This window comes from Microtus pennsylvanicus, chromosome 8, assembly GCF_037038515.1.
Source record: "Microtus pennsylvanicus isolate mMicPen1 chromosome 8, mMicPen1.hap1, whole genome shotgun sequence".
In the NCBI taxonomy this organism is placed as follows: domain Eukaryota; kingdom Metazoa; phylum Chordata; class Mammalia; order Rodentia; family Cricetidae; genus Microtus; species Microtus pennsylvanicus.
This window is the reverse complement of record NC_134586.1, coordinates 103,986,943-104,007,671: the sequence shown is the minus strand read 5'-3', so window position 1 is coordinate 104,007,671 and position 20,729 is coordinate 103,986,943. Positions and strand designations below refer to the sequence as shown.

Here is a 20,729-nt window from a genome sequence, read left to right as displayed (position 1 = left end):
TGGTTTGTTTGGTTTGTTTGGTTTTTGACAGGATCTCATTGTGTAACTCTAGATTATTTGGCCCTCACTATGCAGCTATGCAGATCAGGCTGACCTTGAACTCACAGAGATCCACCTTCCTCTGCCTCCCCAGGTGCTGGGATTAAAGGTGTCTGCTGTCACTCCTGGCGACTTTGTACCACTGTTTCTAGTTTAGATTTCTGGAGGCCAAACCCCACAAATGCCACAATACGCAGGCAGCAAACCAGCAAACGATAATTTCTAGGGCACCCACCATAGCAAGGGTCACATATTAATTAAAAATCAGCTAACTAGTTAAAAAAACGTGGAGACAGACACTGGTCTCATCCTCAAACAACAAAGTATAGGTTTCTTGGGTCACCGTTACTAATGGTGTCTGTGCTAGTCTATCCAGCTTCTCGGCATCTTGCTCAAAGAATTTAAGAAGGGCCAGACTTTGAGGCTAGATAGATGACTCAGCAGTTAAGAGAATTTACTGCTTTTCCTGGAAAACCGACGTCGATTCCCAGCGCCCAGGCCTTACAGATTGCTTCCAACTCTATCCCCAGAGGACCCGCGAGCTTCTGCAGGCATCCACACACAAGTGGCATACAGTCACACAGACAACATAAAAACAAAAACGTTTAGTAAAAGAAGGCCCAGGGCAGTGCGCTCTAAATGACACAAAGCAGAAACCAAGATGGCGTTAGCGTTGGCAGAGAAGCAGCAAACTCTGAAGCAGCAAACTCTGAATCCTTGCTGTTACTTTTGTTACTTTTTTGTTAACATCTTTTGGTCCAGCACCCAGTCTGTTTTTGCACTTTAGCACTGTGGTGATATAGTCCAACCTACAGGTGGCGCTCCTCCTAGGCAGAGGCAGAGGTAGCGGGTGGTTCCAAGCCCGCAGAGAACGGTTGAGTTTCAGTTCTAAGGGTGAGGCAGACAAAGGCTTCTGGGAGCTGCTAGCAGCTCGCGCGAACTGGTTGGTTGTGGCGGATAACTGTCTTACACCCTGGGGCTGGGCCTTGGAAAAGGAGACTCCTCCCAGAGAGGAGAGAGAAAGTGGCCACAAGACCCAGGCCTGGCAGGGACGTGGCTTAGCGCCAGTGCCCGCCACTGGAGATTTGGGTGGTTCTGTGGACCACTGTGAGGTCATCTCACACATCAGTGGTGATTGTGGCATAACATCAAGCTGAGGTTAGTCTGGGTTCGAATTTGAAAGATAAGTAAGGAGCCCCAAATACCTTTACCAGTTGCCCAAGGGGTCACCGGAAGTACAACTATCTGCTCTGGCCAGGGTCCCTCCAGGACAGCATCTTTTTAAGGATACTTCGGTCTCTGGTGGTGAGGATGTAGATGAAAGCTAAATTTCTTGTAGATTTCTGCATTGGTAAGTCTTCTCATCAAAAAACTGAGAACAGGGCATGGCTCAAATAATGTCAAGATAAAACAATAACAGTCAACTCTATGGCTGTTTTGGATGGACCATCCACTTTGGACCCAGGCTGTCTGAAATGAACTAAGGAAACAACATTCAAAGTTCTTTAGAAATGCAGGTTTAGCTCCCCCCTCACACACACGCATATACACAAACAAAAAAAAATTACATCATAGTCATTGAAAAGATAGATAGAAAGAAAGAAGGGTTCCATCTCAGATTCAAATATCTCTGTATTTTAGTTACTAGATTGCTTGTTTAATTTGTCATTAAGAAGCAAGAACTACCCTTTACTGTGTAGAACCCAAGAAAATCTACTTCAATACATATATCTCTCAGTGGAGACTTCATCAGATTCATGGCATTCACCAATTATAGCAGTCTTAACCGAGCTCAACTAACCTTTGAATACCTACACACAAATTCAACCACTCATGAATTTTTGTTCGGAGCCCTTGCTGAGCTGGTTGATAACGCGAGAGATGCCGATGCCACCCGAATAGATATCTATGCTGAAAGGCGAGAGGACCTGCGAGGTGGATTCATGCTGTGTTTTCTGGATAACGGAGTGGGAATGGATCCAAATGATGCCATCAGTGTGATCCAATTTGGGAAATCAGGGAAACGAACACCAGAGTCCACACAGATTGGGCGGTATGGGAATGGGCTAAAATCGGGCTCAATGCGCATTGGCAAGGATTTTATCCTCTTCACCAAGAAGGAAGACACCATGAGCTGCCTCTTCCTGTCTCGAACCTTTCATGAGGAAGAAGGCATTGATGAAGTGATAGTTCCATTGCCCACCTGGAATACGCAGACACGAGAACCTGTCACAGACAATCTGGAGAAGTTTGCCATTGAGACAGAACTCATCTACAAGTATTCTCCTTTCCACACCGAGGGAGAAGTGATGATGCAGTTCATGAAGATATCTGGGGATAGTGGGACCCTGGTGATCATTTTTAATCTCAAGCTCATGGACAACGGAGAGCCAGAACTAGACATAACCTCAAATCCAAAAGACATCCGGATGGCAGATCTGTTCCAAGAAGGCGTGAAGCCAGAGCGACACTCCTTCTGTGCCTATGCTGCTGTTCTTTACATTGATCCTCGGATGAGGATTTTCATTCATGGGCACAAGGTGCGAACCAAAAAGCTCTCCTGCTGCCTGTACAAGCCCAGGAAGTACACATTCACGTCAAGTCGTTTCAAGACCCGGGCAGAGCAAGAGGTGAAGAAAGCAGACCAGGTAGCACGACTTGCCGAAGAGAAGGCTCGGGAAGCAGAGAGCAAAGCTCGTGTGTTAGAAGTGCATATAGGTAAGGACATCTCACGGGACTCCAGGGTGATGCTGCGGCAGGTCCAGAATACAGCCATCACCCTTCGAAGAGAAGCTGATGTCAAGAAAAGGATCAAGGATGCCAAGCAGCGAGCACTCAAAGAACCTAAGGAACTAAATTTTGTTTTTGGGGTCAACATTGAACACCGTGACCACGATGGCATGTTTATCTACAACTGTAGCCGCCTGATCAAGATGTATGAGAAAGTGGGCCCGCAGCTAGAAAAGGGCATGACATGTGGTGGGGTTGTTGGGGTCATCGATGTGCCCTACTTGGTCCTGGAGCCTACACACAACAAGCAAGACTTTGCTGATGCCAAGGAGTACCGCCACCTGCTGCGGGCCATGGGGGAGCACCTGGCACAATACTGGAAGGACATCGCCATTGCCCAGGGTGGAATCACTAAGTTCTGGGATGAGTTTGGCTACCTCTCTGCCAACTGGGCCCTGCCCCCATCAGATCAGCTGCATTTCAAGCGCAGGAGGTCAATGCAGGTCCCCACCACCATACAGTGTGATCTGTGTCTGAAATGGAGGACCCTTCCCTTCCAGTTAAGTGCTGTAGAAGAAGGTTATCCAGACAACTGGGTTTGCGCCATGAACCCTGATCCTGAGCAGGACCAGTGTGAGGCTTTTGAACCGAAGCCGAAGATTCCTATCGGAATATTAAAAAAGGCTCGAAAGACCCAAGAAGAAAGGCAGAAACAGCTGACAGAGAATATTTGTCAACAGCAGAGGAAGCTTGAGGCCCTTGAGAAAACCAAGCCCATCTGTTGCCAAGGTGACCTGAAAAAATTACCCTTGGAAGTGACCTCCAGACCTCTCACCAAATGTGCCGCTCAGAGTCTTCAGCCACCTTTGTGCAGAGTGAACAAGAATGCCCAAAGAATAACCCAGTCCATATATGCTCCTATACCATCCAGACAGCCCCAAAGGGCTTCTGTCCTCTGCACTAGCCCCAATTCTTCTGCTTCGACTGCCCAAAGGGAGACCATCCTGATCTACCCACCTGAGACACCCCCAAAATCAGTGGTGCCCCTGGTAAAAATTGTACCCCAGCCCACTCCTCTGGTCCAGTCCTATCTGTCAATGTCTGTAGTCCCTAATTCCAACCACCTTTTCAAGGCGGAAACCCATGAAGCCATGAAGACTCCAGTGCTGGAGAACCCAGATCCACCCGTAAATCCCTCACCAGAATGGTTGGATTGTAAACGGAGTCTTGAGACCTCTGATGAGGAAGAGGCTGAGGAGAGAAGGATGGAGTCACGCAAACGGAGCAGGTTGACTGTGAAGGAGGAAAAGATGCCTGCAAATCAACTCTCGGACAGTTCTGAGGAGGAGGGTCCACCTGACCTCAAGACGGCTCAGCAGGATAAAGGTCTGTACGTGGAGGTGCGGGTGAAAGGGGAGTGCTACAAGGGCCACGTCGCAGCCGTCGAGGTGGGAGACAATGTGGTCTGGTGGAAGGTCAAGTTTGAGGATGCTCCCGAGGATATTACACCAGGAAACTGCTGGGTAGAAAAAGGCAGTGAAAATGTGTGGCTGACGAAGCTGTCTCCGGAATATCAGAGCACTGACTGGCAGCAAGAGGGTGTAAAGGAGGAAGGAGACACGGTGGACCAACAGGCTGTGGCGTTAGAGGGGACCTCCACCTCTGACTGCTTCTGCACTGAACCCGACACCACTGCTCTAAAGGCCAACCACGAGACCAATGACCTCCTGGTCCAGATTCTCTGGAACTGCTTACGTTATTTCATGCCTCTGAGCTTTTCCATATCCAAGAAGGAGCTGGGTGCTATGAGTTCAGAAGAATTGCTGTCTCTTCCTCTGAAAGAGTGCTTCAAGCAATACGAAGCCGGGCTCCAGAATCTCTGTAATTCCTACCAAAGCTCCGCCGACTCAAGAGCCAAGGCGTCCGAGGAGAGCCTGCGCATCTCCCAGGAGAAACTTCGGGAGACAGAGGAGAAACTCCAGAAACTTCGGAGCAATGTTCTGGCACTCCTGCAGAAAGCACAAGAGGACCTAAACATCAGCACAGATGACGAGCTGGATGCCTACATCGAGGATCTCATTACCAGTGATGATAGAGAGACCAGGGGACAGATCAGCACCCCCTACTCAACACAGGAGCTTCCAGGGAGGCAGGTCTCATGAGCTGGTTTGATTCTTGTGGGACAGTGCCTCTGGGAGGGAAAGAGACTCTGTCTGATTCTTTGAATCTTCCTCCACTGAATTTATAAATATTTCTTTTTTAGAGATTTATTTTGTGTTTCGTGTGTGTGTGTGTGTGTGTGTGTGTGTGTGTGTGTGTGTGTGTGTAGCCTGCCTGCCTGTCCTGAAAGCAGTGACCTCATAGGCCTTATAAACCACCCGATGCTGATGCAGGAAGCTGAACGTAGGTCCTCTGATGACCATGAGCACTGTAACAACCCAGCCATTTCTATTGGGCCCAGGTTTGTTTGTTTTTAAGAGACCATACTTCTGTTTTGTTTTTTTTTTTTTAGATTATTTATTTTGTGTGAGTGTTCTGTCTGCATGTATGCCTTTATTCCAGGAGAGGGCATCAGATCTCACTATAGAGGGGTGTGGACCCCCAAGTGGTTGCTGGAAAACTTAAAGCACTCTTCACCACTGAGTCGGCTTTCCAGCCCAGAGGCCACACTTCTTTTTTGTGACTTAAGCATGTCCAAACCTTTCCATGTTCATGGCTGAGAAATCTGAACCATTCAGCTTACAAAGGGAAGCAAAAGCCATTCTGAAGTTGGCACAGATCCTAGAAGATCACCAGGGGGCATTTGAGGGATAGAAGTGGTGAAGGTAAAGCTCCCAGAGCTGTGTGACCCCAGGGGCTCAGATCTGCTGTGTATGCTGGGCCTGAGCGAGGAGGGGAGAACCTTAAGGGGGCTATAGCCAAAGTAGGCTCAGCATCAGAAAGCAGAAAGACTCTCGCTGATGCCCTGGTCTTTTATCAGGACTGTGAGGGTCTGCAGGCTACCCAGGCAGTCGCCAGGGACAGCTTTCTGAATTGATGATTCTTGCTGTTCTAACATCCCATGCATCACCCAATTTCCTGCTGAAGGAGTGGTTTCACGAGGCTGTCATGGAGTCTAGTTCAGAAGAAGATGGCTCTGTCAGTCTGGATGACTGGGCTGGGTTGTCTTACAGGTGCTGACCCCCACAAGGATCCCCCAGAAAAGGTACAAGTGTTACATAGCCCTGTAGAGAAGGAGGCTCCATTTGCGGCTGACTCGGTGAAGCTGTTTCCCATGGAAAGCTGTTGCTGCTGCTTTTCTGTTTCTTCCTGTCAGGTAACACAATGCTGCCCTGGTGGAGTTAGGAGGCCAGGCCTAGGAAGCACATCAGGCCTTTACTCCCAGACCAGACACAACCTCGCTAATCAGGGTCGATCTTCTTGATCTAATGATTCCAAATTCCCTCAACTCTTCTCACTCCTGTTCAGTGGGAATATAGAGGGGAGGGACCTAACCCCAGAAGTATTATGTCTGACTTTACTTCTGCACACTTGGTTTAAAAGTGCTCATTGAGTTCTGGGCTTCTGCTGTGTTTGGGGGAAGGGGGAGGGGAGTAAATGGAGAGAGGGAGGAGACAACACATGGAGCCTTTTGAGGAGAGTACCATCCAGAAGTGGTCTTTTCTGAAGCTTTCTCCAACAGAAAGGTTTTCCTAAGCTGGTGGTCATGGCTCCTCCCTAAATGCAGCCCTCTTTTGAGCCCAACTAGGCAGGGTATGGTCCATTGTTCATAAACCTATTATATTTTTAAGAATTCTTATATGGATCTCTCTTGTGTATGTGCTGTGTGTGTGTGTGTGTGTGTGTGTGTGTGTGCCTGTAGAGGCCAGAAGAGTGCCTTGGATCCTTGCAGGCTAGAGTTACAAGATGCTGCTAGTTTCCCGAAGTGGGTGTTAGAAACTGAACTTAGATCCTCTGGAAGAACAGTATGTATTTTTAACCACTAATCCATTTTTCCGGCCCCTCATAAGTGTTTTCTTTTCCTTTTTTTTTGGGGGGGGGGGGGAGTTGAGAGATGGTTTCTCTGTAGCTTTTGGAGCCTGTCCTGGAACTAGCTCTTGTACACCAGGCTGGCCTTGCCTCCTGAGTGTTGGGATTAAAGGGGTGCACCACCACTGCCAGGCTCATAAGTGTTTTCTAATCCTTGCTCCACATGCCCCTGTGGCCAGTGCCAACAAGAAAAAGCAGGTAAACTCCTTCAACTCCTCCTCAGGGACTGCCTCATTCTTTTCCTCATTCCATGAAGCCAAAAAGGCTGCCACTCCAAGTGAGGGGAAAGAAAGGGAAAATGGGCAAAGTGGGTAGATTCTGAAGAGTATTGACAAACACTGGTGAAGGCATGAAAGTAAAATGTGTTCAGATCTTTGTCCTGCCCTGGCACACATGGCGAGCGCTGAGACTTCTGACCAAAATGGGCATTGCCTTGGACCAGGGGAGTGATAATGTTGCAGGTACAGGCTTGAGTCTGGGAGCACCGACAAAGAGATCCAGACCCTTGAGTCATTCACTCGGGTAGATTTATCCTTCTCGAGAACTCTGCGGCAGCTTGCCAGCTCACAGCTTTGCCAGGTGAACAGCAGGAACCAAGGCTTCAGCTGCTTCTCAGTTCTCTGTGTAAAATTTCAGGTCGCAGACCTCACTCTCCTAGAGTCGATACTAAATCTCGACATAATTTACCTTGTTACCAGATCAGGAAAGGGACAAACTCACAAAGCAGATGTCAGTATAACTTCTTACCATTCCTTTTGTTTAAATAAAAAGTGTTTTAAGACAAAAAGCTTCAGATGTGAGGATCTAAGAATGTTTTAGGGTCTAAGAAGGTGTTTTAAGGTGTACAAATGCAAATGATAAAGGTCCGATGGACCGATAATCTTAACATTAATAAAATCTTAATGAGCCATTAATCTTGCCCTGGCAGAGTACCTACCACTATCATCATAACCACAGGCTCAGGATTTCAAATTCCCCTTCCTTGGTTGTTTCCTAACTATAGAATTAAAAGGTGCTTTCATTGTGCTAAAAATATGCCAACATTTTCTGGATAGAAGAAAGAGGGTTAATGTTTTCAAACAAAATTAGACATGTTTTCTCTGTAACTTTGAAGCCTGTCCTGGAATTAGCTCTTGTAGACCAGGCTAGCCTCAAACTCACAGAGTTTGATAGCCTCTGCCTACCAAGTGCTGGGATTAAAGGCATGTGCCACCACCACCCAGCATCATACTGCCGTTTTTAATGTGTCTAAAACTTATATCTTTTTGCAAACTCAAAGAATTCTTGTAAGTTCCAGGAAGTCGACTTGGATTCACCTCAAACAGCCCAGATTGACCCTCATTTACCAGACCCTAAGCAGCCTAAACCTACCCACCTTTCCCTGGTCTTGATACCCCCGCCCGGCCCACTTCTCAAATTACTAGGATCTAAAGAAAGAAATTTCTCTAAACTTAACCTTGTCCTCTGCTCTGCCAACATCCTGTTAGGTACAACAGGCGCCGGATGGTTCCACATATCCTAGACAACAGTGAAGCAGCCAGATACCCCAGAATGTGGCCAGCATCCCAAGCTCTCTCAGGTCCCCCAAGAAGCTGATGCCCCCAGATTAGCAGGAGGTAGTCTTGAGAACTTAATGTCCTCATTTCCTAAGCTGCCATGCCTAACTCCTTACTTTTTTTTTTTTAAATAAAAAAGAGGTTTATTAGGATCCAGGAGAATCTGCCCCTGCCCAGTGGGGACCTGACAGAGTGCAGTCACCCTGTGTCAGGCATGGACGACTGGACCCTTCCCTTTAAGAGGCAAAACTCTGACTAGTTCTCTCTTCCGCTTTCTTTCTCTGTGTCTCTGTCTCTTTCTCTCTTCTTTCCCTTTCCCCACTCCCTTTATCTCAATGAAACTCCCCACTTGAGCTCTGTCTGAATGGCCTGTCTGTCGCTCACCCACCATGGCCTCTCACCCACTGTGCTGTGTGTTGTCCCCAGACTTCTTGCCCACCAAAGAGACCACCAGTCTCACCTAATTTGCAAACCTGGACCTAATTGAGGACAGCAAATGGTTACAAAAGGGTGCGGAATTCAATAAGCGTGATGTCATTATGCAAGTGAAGTATGGACACGCGTATGTTCTCAATTGGCCCGTTCCTATCTGCCCTTGCGGTATGTAGATGGACACATTTTTAATTGGTCAGTTCTTGTCTATCCCAGTCCTTATTGGCTTCTGGCCCTTGTCACTATAAAGTGTTTTCCAAAACAGCCTAGCATAAACAGCGTGATTTAGGCAGAAAGCAATTAGGTCACTCTGACCTGTTTTGTTTCTTTCAGTGTGGACCCACCCACCATCAAGGTTCCTTTCGCGCAGAATCATTACAGTTACCCTTGCAAAGGACCTGGGTATCCAACACCTCTTCTAGCTTCTTCAAGGCATCAAGCTTGTACATGGAAAACAGACATAAAAACAGGCAAAGCACCCATACACTTAAATTTAAAAAAAGAAATAGAAAATATATATAAGGAGCTAGAGAGATGGCTCAGCAGTTAAGAGCACTTCTTTCTCTGCCAGAGGACGTTAGTTTGATTTCCAACACTGACCTAGTGGTTCACAATGATCTGTAGTTCCAGTTCCAGGAGACGCAATGCTCTCTTCTGAGCTCCACGGGCACTCAGCATGCACATGGTGCACATACAGAAAAGCAGGTAAAAGATCAATACTTAAAATGCAAAGAATGAATCTCGCAAAAAAATTAATAAATAATAAATAAAAATGTGAGTGTGTGTGTGTGTGCCATGTGGTCTTTGGAAAGTAACATGATTGTGTCAATCAATGACCCCAGAACGGTGAAGCCACAGACATGCTTGTTTCAGGAGAGCCATCCTTGTATAGCTTATTCTCAGGAGCACAATTCCCTTGACAGTACAATAAATAAAAATATACTGTGGTTAAGATCAAGTACCTAGCCAGGAAGTGGTGGCACACGCCTTTAATCCCAGCACTCGGGAGGCAGAGACAGGTGGATCTCAGTGAGTTCAAGGCCAACCTGGTCTACAGATAAGTTCCAGGACAGCCAAGGCTACAGAGAAACCCTGGAAAGAGAGAGAGAGAGAGAGAGAGAGAGAGAGAGAGAGAGAGAGAGAGAGAGAGAGGAAGAAGAAGAAGGAGGAGGCGGAGGAGGAGGCGGAGGAGGAGGTGGAGGAGGAGGAGGCGGAGGAGGAGGAGGAGGAGGAGGAGGAGGCGGCGGCGGCGGCGGAGGAGGAGGAGGAGGAGGAGATATAATTTATCTTGGTCTTACTGGCATGGTTATGGTTACCCCACCTGTCATGTCCAAACCCCATACTCAGAGTTTAAGAGGAAGTCCTATAGACTGAATCATCTTCCTTTTAATTAACTGATGAATGGCAAGTCACCTTGTACTCCAACAATGACCATCAATAACTCAGTGAGCTCCCCCAGTTAATTCCTTAGGTTCTCCTGCCTCAGCATCAGAGATTGGCAGTCTATGAAGTTCCATTTCAGCTGTCAATCTGTTTCCAGAGTTTGAGAGTGCATTTTATCTTCTCGTGTGTAGGGGGTCCCGTCTCACTCAGGTAGCCTAGGCTGGCCTGCAAATTACTGTATCACTAAGGCTGGCCTTGAACTTAATTCTATCCTCCTGCTTTCATCCCCTGAGAGCTAGAAATAAGTTAGCATGCTGCCAAACCTGGTAAGTTTGCCTTTCTGTGTGTGTATATCACTAGGGTATGTATGGGGTTTTGTTCTGATTGACAGGTTTGAGTTTGTAAATGACTGTTTAGTAAGCATGTCCTTTCCCATAAAGAATTTGGTTTTAATTATATGCAGGCACAATCATAGGCAAATATGGTTATTATAGGATTTTTTCTTTCTCCCCGTAATTGTTCATTCTGGAGACCTGGTTTACCTTACTGCACCTCAAAGCAGTTTAAGCTGAACCAGCACACCGCCTCTAATTCCAGAATGTATTTGATCATAAACCAAACTTCGAAGTACTAATAAAAGGGAATAGTAGGATGGGGTTAAATATTGCTTTGTTTGGCGAGGAATGTGTGTGACGACAGTCCCAGACTACCTGCCTCGGGTTTTCCCTGTGACCTTGGTGTGACACAGGCTGCTGGCGAAGCTGATTCAAAACTGACCACTACCCCCACTTCCGTTCTCTTTTCAATCATCTGTGGTGCTAAATCTCCAGTTTCTCTGGATATTTAATAATGTTAACGTCGTCCTGGCGGTATTATTATTAACTGTGCTAATAGTGCTAGACATGATGTGAGAGAGAAATTCTTCTCCACGAAGCCGAGTACTTTCCTCAAAGTTCTCGGCGTGTGACAGCCTATTCCGGAAAGCCTCACCTGACCTGGCAACACTCCTTTGAGAACAAGAGGTCATCTCCCTGAAACACCAGATGTGAAGTTTTCTGGGTGAAGTTCGAGGGAAACAAGCAGAGGAAACTCTTGAGAAAAAAAAAAAAAAAAACAGTATCAAGTTCTGTGAAAATATAACTAAAATTCTTCCGTGGGTGGAATCTGCACCCAGGAGGAAGCCATGCCTTCTAAAAGGTTGTGGTTGACACCTGTTGATTTAGTTTCCGCAGCCCGATCTCCCAGGACGTTGAGGACTTGGATCACAGGTCAAACAGAATTGTCAAGGGGTCAGTCCATCACCGGTTGATGGGAGGAGGAGGCACCCGGCTTAATTCGCGGAGTGTTCTTTTCGGGTGCGGCGGTTAGGTGCTTCGCTTACAGAGGGGCGTTGACTTTGTATATACTGCTATTGTGGCAGGAAAAAGACGAAGGATTTCACGGATGCCAGAAAATAGTGAGTGTGGAGAAACTGTCCCGCCCACTTCATCCCCCAAATCCTCAGGTCCCCAGACCCGGGGAGATGGAGTAGACAGGACTGCTGCTGACAGCTGTGGCTTCCCCTGCTTCTCACCTCAACTCTGCAGTCTGTGCGCCTTAGTTAGCTTCTCAGGCATTCTCTGGCCCGCTTGGTGCTGCTTGGGTAATCCGTGGAGCCCCTGTGTCCTACCAGGCCCCTGTGTGTGGAAGCGAGCCGAGCCTTTGCTGGGTAGCTTTGCTCCGCCCAGAGATCTCCCTGGCTTTGGCCGTGGCAACAAAGATTTGGGGAACACTTCACAGTCTGGTGTGTTGGTTTTGTGCTCCAGAGGTGGTGTGGGCTGAGGAACATTATCAGTTATAAAGACATGGGGCCCGAGGCTGGTGCCGCAAGGGGCTGTGGTGGGTCCCCTTGGTGGGTGGGAGACAGACAGGCCATAGAGAGAAGAGTTTCGGTATAGAGTTTATTTGGTGGGTTATGGGGGGGGGGGTGAAGGGAAGAAGGGGGAGAAGAGAGAGAGAGAGAAGAGGCAGTATTTACATCTTCAGAAGAGAGACTGAAAGAAAGAGAGGCTGGAGAAGAGACTTGGGGAAGTGGGGGAGGGGGGGAGGTTGGGAGTGGGTGGAGCTTGTCTCTTAAAGGGACAGGATACACAGACGACAGACCAGACCAGCAGATTATAACATTCCCATCTTTTTCTTATAATAAAAAGGCAGGAAGTTAGGCATAGCAGGCTGAGGGAATTGGGATGGCAGATTCTCAAGACTGCTTCCTGCTTATCTGTGGGTGTCGTCTTGGGGGTGCTGAGAAAGCTGGTCACATGCTGGGGTAGCTGTGTGGGAACTGCAGCCCCGAGTTGATATCCCTGCCCCCATTTTAAGGTGCTTATCTGCAAGGAAAACATAATAAATTCCCTCTGCTTCTGGAGTGAGGGAAAGAAGGAATTTTGAGTGCATGGTGACCGTTCCTTGATCCCTGCCGGGGTCAGGCTACAGTCCCTTCGCAGCCCCCTCCTCATTTGATGCCATGGTATAAAAGCCAGCCCCAACAGGACCATAAAGGAAGCTGTTCCACCTCAAGCTCATGCTTTGTGCATTGATTTAACCTGGACACCCTCCGCTGAGACTCTTGGTTCCAGCCCCCCCTGGTGCGGCATAGCTGATCAGTTTACTCCTGTCCAGGGTTTGTGGTATGGAACTATCTGGTGTCTCTTAGACCTGGCATGGTGTTGGCAGAGCAGAGGACAAAACTAAGTTGAGGAAGAAAAACATTTCAAGACCAGGGAATTGAGAGGGGGTGTATCTGACCTGCTTAAGGTGAATCCTTCAATTCAGCTTGCTGGAACTCACGAGAATTTTTTTGAGTTTGTGAAAACCTAAGTTTTAGGTATATGAATTGTCTAAAAGGCAGCATATTTATGTCAGAATGACTGTGACAGATGTTTTTGCACAATGAAAGACTATGAAAGGCAGCATAAGAGAAACATTTGATAACTTGCATTTGTCCTCAGACCTTTATAATTTGCAGGCACACACCTTAATAACTTGCACTTGTATATCTTAAAACACTTTTTATTTAGAACATGTTAAGAAGTTATAATGAAATTTGTTTGGTGCATTTGTCCTTTTAAACTGACAAAACCTCTTAGCTGTCAAACTGCATCAGAAATCTTTGAGAAGGATAAAATTTTACTTGTATTATTAATTTAAAAACGACAGATAACTTACTTGGTTGTCTACCTAGAGCCTGTCTTCAGGGTCCTCCATGGTTGTTGAGGGTCGTATTTGCCTTTCGCTGTTTTAGAAGATCCTGTGGACTAGAAAATCTGTAGGAAGACAAGCCTACCTTGATCTGAGCAGCTAGGCTGTCGATTCCAGTTCTGTCCACATCTGGAGATCTTTAGTTTAGATGAAAGCCAGTTTTGTCAGTGGTTAGTGCTTTCACTTGATGAAGCGAATTGTGGATGGACGTTGTTCTATGCTCATCTGTCTTCTGTCTTCTTTGGAGGAAATGGGGTGCTGCTACTTGAAGTCTGCCTGTCTCTCTGTTATGAAAAACCTTTTAATAATTAAACATTTAAATGCCATATTCCCCAGATCTCTGAGCAGTTGAGGGCTGTTTATAGGGTATATATTTAAAGTTATAACAACAGTATAGGATCTGCCTGAAGAGCTAGGTAAAAGCTTGAGTGTGCTGGCTTTTAATAGGTAAGATTTATACTCGTGGAAGACAAAAAATAAAAAACTGCTTGCAATAGAAACTTAATGGTAGAATTGACAATACTGGAGAACAGCTTAATATATTTTAAAGCAGGGTTGGATTAAATATACAGTAGTTTTGTAAGAGATTTAAGAGTACATACCAATTTAAAACATGAGACTTATTGTTTTCTTAGTCTGGAATGAGACACAATAAACAGAAAATTATAACATTTAACAATAAACAGACAATTATAGCTTTAAATAACAGTAAATATATGTACATTTTTATCTAGTTGAATTTAAGTTCTATACACATATACACACAGAGTTAAAGCTAACTTATGTTTATACATAGTTAAATCAGATGCATGCACACTCACACATTAAACAGGAGTTGGGCAAAGTGGATGCCCTCTCAAAAGCATGCCACCTCACAAAACACACCTATAACAGTCAGTAAGAGGAATTTAGAGACAAAAACATAAGTAAACTGCAAAACAAGGCAAGGAATACTTCAGTAAAGATGGCAGGACGTGGTCACCTAACTGCCCTTAGTTAAAATGGTGATGAAGTCACCTCACATTCCTTTAGTCAAGATGGTGGTGAGGTCATCTGACCTACCCTCAGTCAAAATGGCGGCAGCCATATGTTGAATGGAGAAACCATGTTTTTAGAGCCTCAGAGGGAATTTTAAACAGATATAAATAACAAGAAAGACATAGAGGCCATGTAGAATATACATTTGAAACAAAATTACATCTGTGTAGCCACAAAATTCACACATTTTTTCATACATGAAGTAGACAGAAAAATTAGCACTGTGAGCTGTCCTGTGGCTGAGCCACTGCACCACCAGCCATGGTGGGGAGCAAGGACTGAAACTGGAAACAGCTGTCTTGTGGATCCAACTAATCTTGCCTATTTCTGTGGGACTTGCAGTAGCAGTGGCAGGGATAGAACAGAAGGAATAAGAGCGAGAAGAGGAATACCAGCAAGAAAAAAAGCAATTACAAGCAGATGGGCAGGTGTCTTAGTTAGGGTTTTATTGCTATGAAGAGGCACCGTGACTGTGGTAACTCTTATAAAGAAAACATTTAATTGGGGTGGCTTGCTTACAGTTTCAGACATTATCATCATGATGAGGAGCTTTACAGCTTGCCAGCCTACATAGTACTGAAGAGGTAGCTGATAGTCCTACATCTTGCAAGCAATAGGAAGTCGACTGGCATACTCGACAGTATCCTGAGCATAGGAAACAAACCTGAAAGCCTGCCCCCACTGAAAGACTCCAGCTTAGCTGCTGTAACACCATTTTGCAAGGCTTTCACACAAACAAGTATAAGTTCAAGGTAAAGTCGGTACTCCTAGGCTGCCAAACAGGATATCTGTGGTCAGACATCAGGCCTAGGAGGGGAACGAAAAGTTCTGGGAAAAACTACATGTGCCCTAGATAGAGCCAAGTCAACTATTATCAGATCTTCATGTCCCCGAAGAACTTGTCCCCAAGTGAACCCATCGCCTCATTCAAACTGACCAATGGGATTCCTGTAACCATGCTTCTGCTTCTGTATGCCTGCTTCTGCAGCCCGTTTCCATATAAAAGACCCCCTGCCCAGCCTGAGGGCGGGCAAGTCTTCCAAATAGACCCTGATGCCCGCAGGTACCTGTGCACTTCTCAATAAAAAAACCTCTTGCCGTTGCAGCCAGTGGTCTCGAACTGTCCCTTGGGTTTAGGGGTCTCCTCCTGAGGGAAGGTCCTCTCTGAGGGTCTTTCACCACAATGACACTCTTCCTCCAATAATGCCATACTTACTCAAGCAAAACCACATCTTCTAATAGTGCCAACCCCTATGAGATTATGGGGGCCAATTATATTCAAACTACCACAGCAGGCATTGTGGCCTGCTTATAATCTTATTGTTTTAGAGGTGGAGATGGGATATCCAGGGCAAGCCATCTAACTAGACTGGCAGTGTTAGCTAACTCTGGATTTAGCAAGAGACATTATCTCATTAAATAAATAAAGAACAAAAGACACCAGATAGTACCAGATAGTAACCTTTGGTCATACCATACATCCGCACATGCACACACAATTACTTATAAGCAATCTTAGTTGAGGTTACTATTGCTGTAATGAAACACCATGACAAAAAGCAACTTATAGGGAAAATGGTTTATTTTGTTTATGTTTCCACATCATTGTTCATAATTAAAGGTAATCTTGATAGTAGCTAAATAGGGTAGGAACCTAGAGGCAGAGACTTGTGGAGGGGTGCTACTTGCTGGGTTACTGACTATAGGCTGTTCAGCCTACTTTGGGTACACAGCACTTAAATGGGGATTGTGAGCAGAATGCTACAACTTGGTTAATGGTGACATAGATCAATTGCATCCCTGGAGCTGGGGCATTAAGGATGGCTCACAAAGGCAGTGAACATACCTCCTCCATGTTGAATGGGGCAGTGACAATAGGCAAAGCTACAGTGTTAGTCCTAGCAATGCCTACTTATCATTTTTAAAAAAATAAAAACCTTTCCTTGTCAGAAAATGACTACAGATACACTATGAGACAGATTCAAATGAAAAAGACCTCTGAAAGGGTCATAGTGTTGGGTAAATACACATGGGCTGAGGAAAGAGAAGAAAGAGTATAGACAATCATAGATAAAAGAAGTAAAGATAATAAATATTAAACTTGAATAGAGTAAAAAAATAAGCCACATAAAGATGGAATATACACAGAGATTCTAAACTATGTTATTATTGTGTTTTCTTTGGATTTTTGACTGTTAATGAGCTAACAACTGAAAAACATTTGATTCTGGGGCCTGCTAAGCTAAACCAACATATATATCTTAAAGGTATGTTGACTTCAAAATGATTCTAAGGATATGTTACTTTGAAAAAAACGTTATTTTGTTTCTACAGAAGGTGAGAACCTGTGGATTCCTTCCAAGCTAATGTGGTTTGATGGAATAAAACCCCTGAAAGGACTTCATGAACCCTAAAAATACTTCACCCAACAATCATCAGGAAGCAGTTTGGAGAAAATAATGTCCAAATTCCCAAAATGATTGTTTATAAATGTTTGTTTTCATTTGAAGGGGTGGATTATAAATAGTTAATGGTTATAATCAAGGTCTTTCTAAAGAAAAAAAGGGGCTATGATATAAAAATGCATACATTAGTAAGACATTGAAACAAATTTAAGGTAAATTTTGTTATCTATTTCTACTCTTGTTTAAAGTATTATTTTATATAGCTCATTTAAAATATAATATATAATTAAAAATTACAGATTAATAGTCATTTATAGTAGTCAAACTTGTAGTCATGTTAGTTAGGTTTTCTAGATATACAGAGATATATTTCAGTTAGATAGATAACCTTCAAAGACTTAAAAGGCCTACAGAATATGGCATTTAAAATGTGTTAAGAACTTAGACTTTTCTTGACAGTGAGACATGTCTGCTTCAGGCAGCACCAACCTTCAAGAGGTTGATAGGCATTGAAGAAACTTGTTATGTAATTTGCCTTCAATGTCAAGGCTAGCCATTTGGGCAAGGAACTGCTCTTACCTGGATTGTTTGATGGTATACTGTATGAACTGGACATGCAGGACACACACACACACACACACACACACACACAAAAGACAGCTGAACTTGCCAAAAGAAGGTGAGACAGTACTTCAGGGTTTCTACTTCACCAAAGAAACCATCAGACATTCTGAAGTACTCAGGAGAAAGTGACTGAAAAACTGCCAATACAGGCAAAACAGTCTTTCAAATTCTTGTTTCACTGAAATGCCAGATATTATGGGACTATAGGATAATGAGGGATGCCCCAATGTTACAGAAGAACTTTGGGTGACTGTCTAGGCAGCATGATGTCTCTGTCGATTCTAGTGTTTTGGAAATTGCTTACAATGCACTTCTTATTTACTTAGGTAATATTATATCCTTCTTGGGTTCATGATGGAGTTGAAGACAGTTGTAATTATAGTTTTCCTTAGTTATAATAAAAGATAACTAAGATATGAAACTTTAGACTCACAAATATAAAACAGATGATAGAATATTTTCTTCAATTTTGTCAGATACAAATATAGACTAAATATTGTAACTGTAATTCTTTTTTGATAACTGTTTATTCATATATAATTCTACTATGTTAAAGTTAAAACCTTCCTTTTTATTTACACAGAAAGGGGAAATAATGTGGGAGTTCCCTCTGTATGCTATGAATATATTTTATTACCATTGGTTAATAAAGAAGCTGCTTTGGCCTATTGCAGGGTAGAATATAGCTATGCAGGAAAACTAAACTGAATGCAGGGAGAAAGAAAGTGAAGACAGGCAGACACTATGTAGCCACCCAAGAAATGAAATGTGAAGTAACAAACCATGAGACTCGTAGTAAAATATAAAATAATAGAAATAGGCTAATTTAAGATGTAAGAGCTAGCTAGAAATATGCCTGAGCTGTTGGCCAAACAGTGTTGTAATTAATATAGTTTCTGTATGATTATTTGGGTCTGGGTGACTGGGAAACAAAAGCATAGTCTCCTTTTACTGTCAGACTTCTGCTCTTCTCTATCAACTTCTGGGATGAGTCACTAGACTCTATGCAATGCTGGGGATGAACCCAGAACCTTCCGCGTTTGGTAAGTACTTAATCAACTAAACTACTTCCATTCATAGCCTGAGGAAATGTCTTTTTGAACAGAATTTTCTCTTTGCCTTCCTGGCATCCTTTTTTTCAAGAAGCCTTTCCTGTTACTGAAAGTGGGGATCGCACAGTGCTCAGTTTCTCAGGGAGGCAAACCCTAATCCAAGAAGAGGGTTTCAGGAAAAGTCTGACCCCCTGAAATGGGATGGAGGACTTGACTTTTGTAATTGGCTTATAAAGACTATGCAGATTCTTTTTCCAAGTTTTATCTATAAAAGTTTTCTTGTAGTGAAATTTTTGAGAGGGGTTACATTAAGTAACTAATGGAAGCAGATGCAGAGATCCACAGCTAAGCACTGGGCCGCGTTCCTGGAGTCCATTCAGAGAGGGAGAAGGGATTATATGAGCAAAGGGGCCAAAATCATGATAAGAAGACCCACAGAGACAGCTGACCAGAGTTCACTGACTATGGACTAGAGAACCTGCATAGGACCAAACTAGGCCTTCTGAATGTGGGTGATGGTTCTGTGGCTTGTGCAGTCTGTGGGGCCACTGGCAATGAGACCAGGGTTTATCCCTAGTGCTTAACTGGCTTTTTGGAGCTCATTCCCTATGGAGGGATACATTGCTCAGCCAAGATACAGGGGGGAGGGGCTTGGTCCTGCCTCAGCTTGCTGTGCTAGGCTTTGTTGACTCTCCATGGGAGGCCTTACCCTTTCTGAGTAGAAGGGGGATTGGGTTGGAGAAAGGTGCAGGACTGGGAGGAGGGGCAGGAGAGAGAAGTGTGGTTGGTATGTAAAATGAAAAAAAAAATTAAATAAAAAATTTAAAAAATATATTTTGGTGGTTCTCAAATACGTTTAAAGATTGCTGTGAACAATCCCCTTTCCCTACCCAAACACTCTTGTTAAAAACAACAACAACAACAACAAAAAAAAGCAAAAACCAAAAAAGAATGTTTTATAAACCAAGTTGTAAGGCAGTTTTATGTGGGTAATTTTCCAGATTTGGCACTGAGGGGCAAGTGCTTGAAACTCAAGGTTATATATTATTTTGGCCTTCACAGAAAAATTTGTCTTTGACAAGAATGCCATAGAATATAAGTTTTTGCACGGGCAAATTGGCTCTTCCCCCCCTTTTTTTCCTTCTTTTTTGGCACAGGGCCTCACTGTGTAGCTTTAGACTTACCCGGCCTGGAATGACTGCAGAGAACAGGCTGTGCTCAGACTCAGAGATGCACCTGCCTCTGCCTCCCAAGTGCTGGGGTTGAAGGTGTGCACCACCGTGCCAGTCTTTTCGATTCGGGTTTTATCAGCGATATCTCAAGTTTCCTCTTCTTATTAGCAAGAAAGACCAATGAGACCATGGGGTGGGGGTGGCTGGTTTTCCTTAATTCTCTCTTTCTAGTCTGTTCAATTTGAATATATTCAACTTTGCCTCAACTCAGCTTTGAAGCTCGGTAACCTAGGTGTAGTACTCACTTTCAATTTATGAACTCACTTCAGCTTGAGTTTATGGAAGCAAATATTACCAAATGTGAAGAGCATCTGTATTTACTGGAAGGCAGTGTCCAGGGCATTGTTGGAAATACTTGAGGAAGTTATAAAAACTAAAATTCATCCAGATGAGTGGAATTAACACTCACAGTGAAGTCCTGCTCTATGATGAGACACGTGACATACCTGAAAAACAATTCCGGTCTAGCAATGTGGCTTTGGATAAAGCACTTACACGCAAGTGAGAGGACTTCTATTAAAATCCCCTGAAGTCGAAGTAAACATGAGATGCAGCAATGCACTGTTGCGGGAGGTCCTTCCGCTCCTCCAGCCAATAGCCGCTGAGATACCAGCCCATTGGGGTGTGGTCTCTCTCCCTTTAAAAAAGCAGCCACTTCCCTTCTCGCTCTCTCTTACTTTCTGCTCCGCTTCCAGCGACCAGACTCCATTTCTGGTTGCACAGATAAACTGGTGTGGGATTGTTTTTGACTTACGCCTTCGCCTTCATCGCACAGCTGTAATCCCAGCATTCCTATGACCAAACAGGAGAATCCTAGAAGTTCACGGGATAGCTATCATATGCAGCAGATACGAGAGTTCTTGCCTCACTTAAGGTGGAAGGTAAAGACCAGAGCTGACCTTGGACCTAGACACTGTTCTGTAGTCTATGCGTGGTCACACACGTAGGCCTTTAAAAAGTAGACAGTACTCA

At 44.5% G+C, this 20,729-nt stretch overlaps 1 protein-coding gene across 1 annotated transcript; it reads left to right on the top strand.

The window, feature by feature from the left end:
* Positions 1-1,796: 1,796 nt before the first annotated feature.
* On the top strand, positions 1,797-4,931 carry LOC142855377 (ATPase MORC2B-like). Its single transcript, XM_075981881.1, has one exon. The coding sequence runs from the start codon at positions 1,797-1,799 to the stop codon at positions 4,929-4,931; it is 3,135 nt and encodes a 1,044-aa protein (XP_075837996.1).
* Positions 4,932-20,729: the final 15,798 nt, after the last annotated feature.

Bases quoted from the DNA above. Each gene is read 5' to 3' on its own strand.
- LOC142855377 (XM_075981881.1), top strand. From the start codon at position 1,797: ATGGCATTCACCAATTATAGCAGTCTTAACCGAGCTCAACTAACCTTT.